The sequence below is a fragment of the Notolepis coatsorum genome (genome assembly GCF_963971535.1).
Source record: "Notolepis coatsorum genome assembly, chromosome: 16".
Taxonomy (NCBI): domain Eukaryota; kingdom Metazoa; phylum Chordata; class Actinopteri; order Aulopiformes; family Paralepididae; genus Notolepis; species Notolepis coatsorum.
Window position 1 is genome coordinate 20,394,689 of NC_140180.1, and position 12,109 is coordinate 20,406,797.

Below are 12,109 nucleotides of genomic sequence, written 5' to 3' on the forward strand. Positions count from 1 at the left end.
ACATTCAGCCACTAGATGTCACACTAGAGAACCAGCAGCATGTCATTTATCCAATCGGGTGCCTTATACGTGGGGAAGATTTAATGGGGATGTAAGGGAGGGGATACATGCATGTGACAACATTAATTTTGGATTTTTTTTTAAATTATACATTTATTAATAGATCGTTTTTTGGGGGTTAAAGCTATACCTTTATTCCCCACCTTTCTAAAAGCTCTGGATTTATTATAAGAAAATGTATAAATTTTTCAAGTGGCAGTTATACTTAGATTCAATATAATCTTTAATCGAATGTTTACCTGGAATACTTTCATTAACTTGAAACCACCCCCCCCCCCCCCCCTCCCCCAGAGGCGTTTTTAAGAAGACAGAAAACAAACCTGCTACTAGAGTCGGGTGAGGAGTTTATTTCTTACTTGCCTTAACTCATTCAGCGCCAGTCACGATGATAGTTGGGTTAACTCGCCATCGCTTGAGCGCCAGACCCGAGTATAGTCGGGTTTTAATCGTTATTTCTTTTATTAGCGATATCCACATTTTCATCCATCCAGCCTGATGTTATCGTTGGGAATGGGTCTGAGCTCGCAAAAGGGCAAATACCGCCGCCTACGCCTTCCAGTTGGTATTGCACCCCATTGGGAATAGTCTAGTTTCTATTCTTCGGGGGGGTCCAGGGCTCTTCATGTATGCACGAGGAAGGATAATAATGATGATATAGCATTGATTTCAGGAAGATACGATAATCAGGCGAAAAATTACAACGTGTTTAGTGTATTCCACTAAAGGGCTATTATCCGTCTTTCTCTGGAATTACTCGGAGGCACCCAAAGTTATACTCGTATTCAAAAGGCTATAAAACGGACAGATGAAAAAAAACAATTCGTTTTGTACATGTTGACTGGATGCAACTAACTGATAATCGACGGGTGTATTAGACCCATAGATTAGCTTTAAGATATGTTTTAAGGACTCTCAAATCTCAGTCCCCCCCATTGACTCACAGCCGGTGGAACACTAGCGCCATCTCGTGGATTAAGTGGTGGCGCTGAATGAGTTAAGCAGAGATCTTCACATTGCTAGAGTCCCTCTACAGACATTTAAGAGTCCTTAAGTAAACATCAGTATTTCTTACTCCTGTTTGCAGTGGGACTACAACCATCTTAAACAAGAGACCGTCAGACAATTACAGGAAAATGTGAGTGCATTATGCTGGGGGATTCACTGGGGGGGACCCACCGCTTTGAGAACGAGCAAGTTCTTATGTATGTATGTATGTATGCGTTTGTTTTCTGTGCCCCCAGAGCCCCTCACACAGTGAGGCCCAGTTCAGAGAGCCCAGACCGAGCGGAAGACCAGCTGAGCCATGAGGAGCAGGAGAAACGGTAAGCTTTCTTATTTTTTACAATGGAGAGAAAAGCATTGATACCATCGTCGATAGTGAAACTGAAAAGATGACATTAGCATAAAATGAGATGCCTTGCAGGACGGAGGCAGCCAGAAATGTGCTGAGAAATTCCGCGACCAGGCGGTCCTATGTCCTTTCCGCTGCCAAGAAATTTGAGTATGTGTTTCTTCTTATTCTCCTGACTGTCATTCAGCTTGCCATTCATCGTGTTTCTGAGCAGACTGGATATTGGAAGTAGCAGGTTTCTGGCATATACATAGTTGTTCTGTGCTAGTTTTGTCTGTATTGAAATATTAAAAGTGACTACTTTTTATTTAATTTCTTTTGAACAAAGTCGGCTTTAATATTGGCTCTTGAGTCTGGGTTTTTATCTCGTCGACTACAATGCTCCACTGGCACTCCAATCAAAGAAGATGCATGAATGCAGTGCGCTTTATTCAAAGAACTGCATATAAATAATTCTTTAAAATATTCAAAGGTCCCGTTTTATTGTATGGTTTGGTATTATATGGGATTTTCCCGTCTCCTCCAGGACATCGGAGAACGCACCTGACGCTACAGGGGTGAACGGCAGTCCATCTTTTGTGGCCAAAAGGTAAATGACTGTGCAACCCCAGCAGGGGGCCTTTTCTGTGTCGAGTTTACATGTCCTCCCTGTGTTTGCGTGGGTTTCCTCCCACACCATAAAGACATGCATGGTAGGCAGGGACTAGAGATGGAAACTAGCTAATTAGCTATAATCTGGCACATTTACATTGATGTGGAAACTGAAGATGTTCATTAACACTCTGATTACCAGCCATGCGGTGCACCTTACCCCCGTTGAATGCCACCACCCACTTCAATGATGGCGTTGTGAACGCATAAACTATATCTTAAATTATGGCTATGCGTCTAATCTGGCCGTCGTTTATCAATGACTTGTTTGCGGTCAACATTGTCGAAACGGATTGTTTTTTAATCTGTTCATTTCCGTTTTATACCATTTTGGTAAAGATTCTGTGATAAACGCCCTTTACTGGAATATTCTGGAATACACAAACGTTGTCATTTTTCGGCCTATTTATGAATCGTTTTCAAATAAACGCTAGATTATCGATAGTATGTGTACTTATGCACGCTAGAGAAGCGAGCTGAGAAATTCATTTCCTGATCAGCACACACACACACATATGGCACACGCTGATATCTCTGTGAAAACAGCTCTGATTATCCTAAGACTGGTAAAATGGATTCCTTACCTCAGATCAGATGTTCTCCAAAAAGATTATTCCAATTCCTGATCGCCATTCCAAATATCGATCACGTTTATTGATTCAGCGCTGGGTACTGGAAATATGTATTCCATGCTGTTTTGCGGCTCGCCAATGACTTGGATCGTCTCGGATGGCTTGCCGGAGAAGTAAAATGAGGAAACTTGATCCCCCCCCCCCCCCCCCCATGTGTTTCATTCAGTCTAACGGGGAGAGACGATGGGGGCGGTATTTTCCCAATGGAGCTCAGAGAGTTTGCAGCACTAACGTGAGACTAGATTGATGAAATATGAATTCAAATCGCTAATAAAAAAAACCCGACAAAGCGCTATTTGTCGTCGCTGGCACTCAAGGGTCGGCATGAACTAACGACATATAGCGTCGTTGGCACTCAAAGTGTTAATGTGCACGGTCCCTGGGTAAAAAATAAACAAACGAGCAAACAGTGCCTGTGAGCAGCCACTAGGGGCAGAGTGGCTAACCGTGAGTGAGTTAGTGATATTGCTGGATCATGGAGGTGCTATGTGAATTCCCGTAACTCATCAGATGTGCGTGTGTATCTATTTTCATTATGCACGATAGGGTGGATATTACTGATGATGATAATGATGAGCCTGCTGAGGCGGCTGCCAGCCCCCCTCCTCCATCCTCGTCCTCCTCCTGCCCCCCCGCGGTCCCTGTCGCACCCCCCGTCGCTCTGCCGCGGCGGCCCATCACCACGGAGACCAAGTAATTCCAATTTACTTTGAGCCATGACACTGTATCTATTTCTAATATGACATGCCAGTGCATCAGTGAAATATATTATTTATTTAATATAGGGCATTTCTGTTTTTATTAGTACAGTGATGAGTGACAGGGGAGAGATAATGGGAATGACGTGCGACAATTAAGGTCGAGGGCTGGATTTGAAGCCGAGGTGTTGTGACTATATGCTGTGAGTGACCCGAGCGTGGTGAGCCACCTGGGTGCTTCAGTGCATCACGTCGCTCCGTCATGGCTCCTTCATGTCCCCTGCTCGTGTGTTCCTGCGATTGACAGAGTGGAAGCCGCTGTCGACGAGCCGGTGGCTCCGACGGTAGAGGACGTCCCTCCGGTCGAGGAAGCTCCGCCTCTCGTCCGTCTCGTGGACCACCCGCCGGTAGACGCCCCAAACGAAGACCCGTTTAAACACATGAAACCCGGTTGCACCAAGGTGGCCACTCCTCTGCCTGTACTTCTGCCCGAGTATGTTGTGCAGGTCTGTAGCGCTCCGGAGCCGGTGAAGGAAGAAGCTCCGCCTCTCGTCTGTCTCGTGGACCACCCACCGCCGGTAGACGCCCCAAACGAAGACCCGTTTAAACACGTGAAACCCGGTTGCACCAAGGTGGCCACTCTTCTGCCTGTACCTCTTCTGCCAGAGTATGTTGTGCAGGTCTGCAACGTTCCAGAACCCGAATCTGGTCCAGAGCCAGAGTCCGAGCCATCCCCTAACCAGAGGTCAGACCCGTTTTTCTCTACCACCATGATTTATGTGCTACAACGTGATTTATAGCAGGGCTGTGTTCGGGCCAAACTTGACCCTCGGCAATATTATTTTTGACCCTCTAAAAGCAGTGGTTCTCAAACTTTTTACACCAAGTACCACCTGAGAACGTAGCTGGCTCTCCAAGTACCACCATATGACCGGCGTTAAAATGCAGTCTATTCAGCTATGCACAGTTCACGCAGGAGGCAAATGTATTCCTAATACCATTATTTATTAACTTTTGTCAGACACAGCCACAATGTACAAAGGGATAGCACTAGAACTAGCAAACGCTTCCACACAACTCATACAATGCAAGGGGCATTGAGAACATAATACCGTAATTCCTCTAATAGTAACCCCGGCTTGTATTTGTTTCAACTGTAGCGGGTACCAGGCTTGTATTAGGAGGAGGCCTGTATAAGAGGGAGGCCTATATTTCAAATTTTCAAACGGATCATAATGAATAAATCAACATTTTGTGTCAGTTTGAACCCAGCAAAATGTACTGGGTTCATTTATTGAAACCAAGTACTGTATGAAATAGTAAACAGTGCAATTACAGGTGGTCACTGGTCATTTCAACGTTTTCAAAGTGAAATAAATTAACTAGCTCAGTATGCAGCTCAGTATATTAGTAACCCGGCTTGTATTAGGAGGCCGGCTTATAATTGCTTAGCTCAAGAACGCACCCGGCCATTAATAGAGACCCGGCTTGTATTTGAGACCCGGTTACTATTAGAGGAATTACGGTAACTAACATTCTCACATAGCAAGTGAGAAAATTAAGAACAACTATTTCAGCAAATGTACTTAATTCTCTCTATCTCTCTCTCTCTCTCTCTCTCTCTCTCTCTCTCTCACAGCAAGCAATTGTCCGTCATTCTCACACACGCGCACACACACACACACACACACACAATTATTTTGTTACAAAAACTTAATTTCCTGCATTCTGGTGCAGGATTTTTTGAATTTATACCCTTTAAATGCCAGTGTTTGTGATGGGCATCACAAATTATTGTAAAGAAAAGAAAACGCATATTCAATACATTTTTGAATGTTTACCCTTTAAATGCCAGTTTGTGTGATTGCATCATAAATTATTGTTAAAAAAAACACAAAGTAAAATATTTTCAATATCAAATGCAAAGTACATTTTTATGGGGGGGATTATTACAGGCTAGGCATGTGTCAATGATTAGCAGCAACACAGATTTTGATGGATTTTTTGTAATGTCAGATTTAACACCAACTCTTTCAGAAAAGTGGGAGTATTTCATTTTTTATCTGACATTACAAAAAAATCAAAAAAGATAAATGGTTATGATCAGGGCTGAAGTTGAATTAAAGATTTATGACTGTTTAGACTGCACTACTCTCTGTCACAGTGATCTCCTGGTTGTTCCCCACTTAGGTTATCTAACTATCGCGCCGCCGCAACCAGAAACACTGGCCTGGCCTGCTTCTAAGTTCAGTGGCCTGACTGCAAAAAAAAAAGTTTTTTTTGCTTTTGCTTTTTTGTAAATGTTTTCAAGTACCACCAAGTACCACTAGTGGTACGCGTACCACAGTTTGAGAACCACTGCTCTAAAGAGTTCCAGAGAATATATTCAACATGATCTATTTTAACACATTCGGGGCCAGACCCGAGAATACCCGGGTTAACTCGCCATGCGCCAAACCCGAGATATCTCGGGTTTTAATCGTTATTTCTTTTATTCGCTATTGCCATTCATAATTCATCGGGGCAGGCTGTGCATACTGTTCTGAATGTGTCTGAGCTGGCAGACGGTCAATACCGCCCTCTAACGCCTTCGGCCGCTATTGCACTCCATTTGAAACAATGTAGTTTGTTTTCTGGGCTGATACTCCGGCAGGATGAGCGTTTTCCAATGATTCATCAACTAGCCCCCCCCCCCCCCCCCCCCCTCGTTCATATGCAATGCCGGACAACGTGGGACGGGCCTCCGCGACCAGTACTTGGAATGGCGATCAGATAATTGGATTATTATTTTTGCATTACATCAGAGACAAGGTAAGAACACTATATATCCAATCTTGCGTTGATCTGATTTTCTTCTCCCGCGATTGAAGCTGTATGTGTATGTGCTGTTTACCGTTGGTGGCGGTGGGGGCGCCGGTCCAAGCCCCATTTCATGGGTGCACGAGGAAGGATAATAACGATAAATCTAGCGTTGATTTCAGGAAGATTCGATAATCAGGCGAAAAATTACAATGTGATAACTGGATTTCACTAAAGGGCTATTACCGCGTCTTTTCCTGGGATTACTAAGAATCACCCAAACTATCCTGATATTCAAAACGGAAATGTACGGCTGAAAAAACAATCTGTTTTTTGCATGTTGACCAGAAGCAACTCGCTGACAATCGACGGTGTTATTAGATCCATAGCTATAATATTTCATATATTTTAAGCACTCGCAAACACGGCATTCTCTCCATTCAACAAAGCGCTGGCACGCAACGGCCCAATGACCATAGCACCCTCTGGCGTCCAATGTGTTAATGCAATTTCAATACATTTGAGTAGTGGATTTTGAAATAATAATATATATTCTTTTTTTATTATATTTCTTTTACAAGGCATATTATCAAACAACTTGACATGATGATGCACTATTATTTACTTGCTACATTTCTAAATGATCAATATCCAGGCAGGAGGCCCCCAACCCATGTTACATTTTGGCCCATGGCCCCTACGCATCAAAAACACTTTAGGCACCCTTGGTTTCTAGTGACGGTGATGAATCCGTCCGCTGCTCTATACCATATTGAAACCCCAGGTTGTGAACAATACTTTTGTGTTTTTTTAAATGGTTTCTCAGTCAATGGACTGTATCGCTGTGGAATGTTTGTTTTCGTTCTTTGAACAAGTATGATGGACCGCTGACTTGGAAATGTCACATCTTTGCTTGCTCTCCATCTGTCTCCCACAGTGTCGACACTCTCGCTGCCCTGTCGGACACCCTCATTTGTTTCGACACAAGCCCAGCCAGGTATTGGAATGTAAAAAATAAATAAAAATCAGCCGCGGTCAATGCAGCAACGGCAGTCTATAAGTTACATACTCGATTTAGGAATCGTGGTACTCTTGTTATTTACTTCCTGTCTTCGGTCTTTGGCAGTCTATTGGACGCTCGGGAACAGAACGGCGGGAATAATCACACTCTGGAAGAGAATGAACCTACTGCACCGGTACCAGACAGGTAGGCCGTCCTGCATGTTTTTGTAACTGGTCGGGCCTCGCTACTCGAGACGGCTGTAAACGAACTCCAAAGCTAAAAAAAAGAGAAATCCTTCATCGCTATCCACTCTTTCCTTCCATGCTACTCCCTATCCTACCTATTGTATTCCCCCTGATCCAATTCATCATCAGCTACACACTGACGGGCTATATCTCTCCTCCAGCTTTAGAGACGACGCGGCCGCCCCGGCTCAGGAGGACGCAGACCCGGAGGACCATCACACCGTGGACGGGTACGAAACCGGATACTTCCTCATTCATGTCATAGCGGAGGGGAAATTAAACTGGTTATGGTTGGTCACCAGCCTCTTGTGTTCACTGCAAATAAATCGCGCGCCTCGTCTCGACCCGTGTCGCGAGTTCCTCCGAACGTTTCAAGTGAACAGGAAGTGTTTGAGAAATGACTTCTGAAATGTGATTCTTAGTTTACCTTTTTTGTGTTTTTCTTTTTTTTGCATGTGTGCATCAGGTTTGGATCAAATCGGTTCAAAATGTACATACCGAAAAAATACGTAAACGCCTATCTAACTTATTGACAAAGTAAATGAGAATTAATCTTCTGTTGCAAGTAGATGGAACTGAAATTCCTGTTTTTTACAATTTCAATTAAACCTTTTGATTTAATTCGGCCCAACCGATGCGTGTGTTTTTTGTTTTGCCGGAGCAAGTGTGTTGATTAGTGGTTCTCCTTTTTTGTCTGCAGTGTTGAACACAAGCCGAGCCCAGAGCACAGCCTCGGCAACTGTGTCGACATAACGGATGATCTCCTGGCGCTTGGCGACGGGTTGGTTTAAAAAAATGCATCACACGCCACTCTATGTTCAGTGAAGCGAAACTCTTAACCCTTTCATGGTTAACCTTCTGTCGTGTGGCAGTGAAAGGGTTAACCTTCTCTGTATTGTCGCAGTGAAAGGGTTAACCGTTTGGTAGTGCGGCGGTGAAAGGGTTAAGCGATCCCCTCCAGTATTTCAAACCCTTAAGAGACATTGTTCTATATTGAATAACGATATATAATTTCCCCCCACCAAATTGTTCAATAAACTACGGAAAATGGCATAGCAGCATCTCGACATTTTTTTACAATCATTGAGAATGCAAAAAACTATGAATATGCAAAAATAAAATAAAAAAAGCACCCATTGATATTTGTCAGGAATTCCAAGTCGGCAAGCTTATATTCTTTTGAGACGAAAGAAGCTAAAGGTGTCAAGTTGCCACACGTTGGACCACGAGAGGTTCAAACTATTAGTGACGTCACACATGCAACTCAGATTTCAGGGGAGTAGAGGGAAGAGCTCCCTCTCCAGGGGAGGACTGTGGGGAAGAAGCAACCAAGTAACATTCTGCATAGCAGGGTTCGCACAAGGTCCTTGAAGTGCTTGATTAAGTCGAGGCCTGGAACAGCCCATTTTTTTTAACAAGGTGCTTAAAAAGTCCTTGAAATTCAAATCGACCATTAGCATTGAAGTTTTGTTCATCCATGATAAAATGGTTCTGAATCAAGGAATACATTTTTATTTATTTCAAGTGTAACTAATTGTCGGAAATTGGTTTTAAGCCACAAATATTGGATCCGATTTATTTTCTATAAAAAAACGGCATTTAATTGTATCCTTTTAACTGCCCTTTTAAAAAGAAAAATAGTGCTTAGGAAAGTACTTTAATTTCATTTTGCAATGTCTGTGGGAACCCTGTCAACATCACGCCTCAGCAAGAGAGGTTAACCATAAAGAAAACAGGTTTTTGAGTGGAGGGGGATCTTTAACGGTAGTCTGTAGAAGTTGCAACACGTCCCCATAAATGTTATCTACAGAGGGGTCACCAGGTGGTACTGTTGGACCTCTAATGATGGCCCTCTCCTCTGCCTCGCCGTCTCATCTCCTCCTCTCTCTCTCTTTTTTTCCGATAGTCCCAAGGATTTGGCAGACTCTATTCCCCCCAGCCCCGGGCGCTGGAGCCAGGATCTGCTCAGCGGACCGGACAGGTATAGGAAGACCCAGATACCCAATAACCCAATAATGAAGTGTACAGTTTCCTCCCCCTCGTATGTATATAGTTTCTGTTAGGATCTCTGTTTAACAGTACTGTATATTTGCATATCCTGTATGTCACAAATGTAACAGTACTGTATACCTGTGTCAGAAATGTCATGATGTATATCTGTATGTTGCGTATGTCATTATGAATTGAAAATGGGGGACCCTGATGTAAACGAGACTAAAGTCTTTCTCTGGTCTGCATCCCCTTAACAATTGTGTGTATTGAGCCGTACTGTATTGTACCCATTCTGCCTGTTAATAATAAAAATTTAAGTTTTCAATCAACCCTTCAATCTGTGGAAAACCTCAAAATAGGCTACTTGTCATTTGTCGGGCTGGAACATTCACCCCGTCTGCTGTCTTGAAAACGACTAGACACTGGACGAAGGGATTTTTACACAAGAGTTGTATATGTCCTTCCTGCGTGGATTTGACTCTTGTTTTGTGTGTCTGGTTTTAGCCTCTTGGACCCCATGCAGACCAGCAGCACCCTGGATCTATTGGCTGATGATGTCATCCCCATCAACACAGGGATGTGCAGGTGAGCGAGACGATGACCTCACTGTTCCCTTCCGAGTTGTTTTCCATGGCCTCATTCACTTTCCCTCGGCACTTGGAAATGCGTAGCGCGCAAAGTAATTACACGGAGCAATGCCTTGTAAAATATCACGGATTATTATAATTACCTTGATATTGTTTGTTTACTTTTCATTCAAACCTTTATTTATTCTCAGACAATTGAGGTCACCCTCATTTTCAATGTCGTAGAGACTTTACATACATTTCAATGCACACATTTCTACAATATAACAATAATAAATATGAACTATCTATATAGTAGTTTTTTTTTCCACACATGGACCACAGTCCAGAGTGCCCCACAGCAATTAGTATAAAATTAACATAGGCGTAAAATCGGCACACAATTGACTGAATAAAAAAACAATGCATAAATTGCAGACGTAAGAATAGGTATAACAGTAGTGCAATGTAATCAGAAAGGTCTTTATTTCCAAGGTTACTTTTCACATACAAGGAATTTGCTTTGGACATTACTGGTGCGACATTAGCGGACAGACATTAACAGACGGATAATACAATAAAGTGGTGGAGTAAAATAAAGTGAAATATGAGCTAAGTTAAGCACAATAGAATAATATATTTACAGTCAGTCCCCCAAACACTACACACGTCCCCATCAAGACGCACCCCTGATAAAGCATGTCATGACCAAAGGAAAACGCAAACAGCCCGCACGCCACTTACACCGCCATGCACGGCGACGGGAATGCCACCCCTGCGGGCCGCACTATCTCCCCCGGTCCTGGTGCCCCCGCCACCATGAGGGAAAACCAGCGAATCCCCCACCCCCTAACTCTACAGAGGAATGACAGGCCACGCGCCCCAGGACCCGCAGCCACGCCAAAGGAGACGCGACTCCACACACTCAAGCAGACGCAACAGCGGCCAAATGAGAGACACGTGGGACCGGGACGCGTGAATACTTTCCCTAAGCCAGTTGTACTTTTGCGTGATCCGATTGGCCACTGACGTTTCTGGTCATGTGACATATGCGCCAATCGTGGGACGGCAAGTTCTGCCACCGCTTAAGCTTAGGCGACTCTTTCGAAGTTGTTTAAGGTTGGAGTTTGTCTTAGAGCAGGCCGATGGAACGCCAGCCCTGATTCCAAACTCTTAACCTTAACCAACTTCGAAAGAGTCGCCTAAGCTTAACCAGTGATAAACTAGGCGTTAGGTAGTTTGCAGGCTGTTAGACCCGGATTGGCGCACATGTCACATGACCAGAAACATCAGTGGCCAATCAGATTGCGCAAAAGTACAACTGGGCTTAGGGAAAGTATTCACTCGACCGGGACAGTCCGAGACGACACCGTGACCCACGGGACACTTACACTTGAGTATATGATCGGTTCTCGCACAGGAGACTGATGAGAAGTCGCAAGGCATTCTGGCTAAAAACGCCATCATTAACTCTCTTCCTCTGCCCTCGGCGGGTTGATTTCACGAAGTTCACTTGAGCCGGTCAAAGTAATGGAACGCCACTTAGATGGCAGCGGGTGTTCCCCCAAGGAGAAGTGCAGAGGGGAATGTTACGAGGGCATGCTGAACAACTAATGAGACGTAGCCTACAAAGCTCTAATATACCATCACGAATGCTAATCCAAAGAAGGGGGGGGGGGGGGGGGGGGGGGGCACTGCACATCTTAAACTCATTCGGCGCCAGCTATTAGACGGAGCCCGTCATAGCAAGGCCACACTTTAAAAGATAGGAGTGCATCACCTTGTTTGTAGAGCTATAACTATATTCTATATTATAGCTATGGATACAATACTATGGCCCATTTTACATCACCTATCTATCGTTCAATATGTGAAAAATAATAGATTTTCCATCCATACGTTCCCGTGTTATACCGTGGTGAATATAAGTATGGTTTTAGAGCGGTCTGGGGTAATTCCCGAAATGCTGAGTTATAGCCTTATATGTCAATTCTACTATTAGACGTTGCCGTTTCTTGCCTGTACGCGCTATTATTCCGAAATCAAATCTATATCATAGGTATTATTATGTTCCATCATGAATGCATGAAAGGGGGGGGGGGGGGGGGGTCG

General features: G+C 43.9%; 1 protein-coding gene across 3 annotated transcripts in view; it reads left to right on the forward strand.

The window, feature by feature from the left end:
• Positions 1 to 12,109, forward strand: part of znf185 (zinc finger protein 185 with LIM domain) — a 45,081-nt gene that overhangs the window by 9,620 nt on the left and 23,352 nt on the right. For 2 of the 3 annotated variants that reach the window (XM_084332286.1, XM_084332287.1), the window contains exons 6-18: positions 352 to 396; positions 1,145 to 1,195; positions 1,302 to 1,382; positions 1,484 to 1,561; positions 1,938 to 2,000; positions 3,241 to 3,387; positions 3,700 to 4,137; positions 7,129 to 7,188; positions 7,318 to 7,398; positions 7,601 to 7,669; positions 8,140 to 8,220; positions 9,346 to 9,420; positions 9,936 to 10,016. In XM_084332286.1, coding sequence (XP_084188412.1) covers positions 352 to 396; positions 1,145 to 1,195; positions 1,302 to 1,382; positions 1,484 to 1,561; positions 1,938 to 2,000; positions 3,241 to 3,387; positions 3,700 to 4,137; positions 7,129 to 7,188; positions 7,318 to 7,398; positions 7,601 to 7,669; positions 8,140 to 8,220; positions 9,346 to 9,420; positions 9,936 to 10,016 — 1,350 coding nt within the window. The remainder of the gene's footprint in view (positions 1 to 351; positions 397 to 1,144; positions 1,196 to 1,301; positions 1,383 to 1,483; positions 1,562 to 1,937; positions 2,001 to 3,240; positions 3,388 to 3,699; positions 4,138 to 7,128; positions 7,189 to 7,317; positions 7,399 to 7,600; positions 7,670 to 8,139; positions 8,221 to 9,345; positions 9,421 to 9,935; positions 10,017 to 12,109) is intronic. The other variant, XM_084332288.1, reaches the window with a different exon arrangement.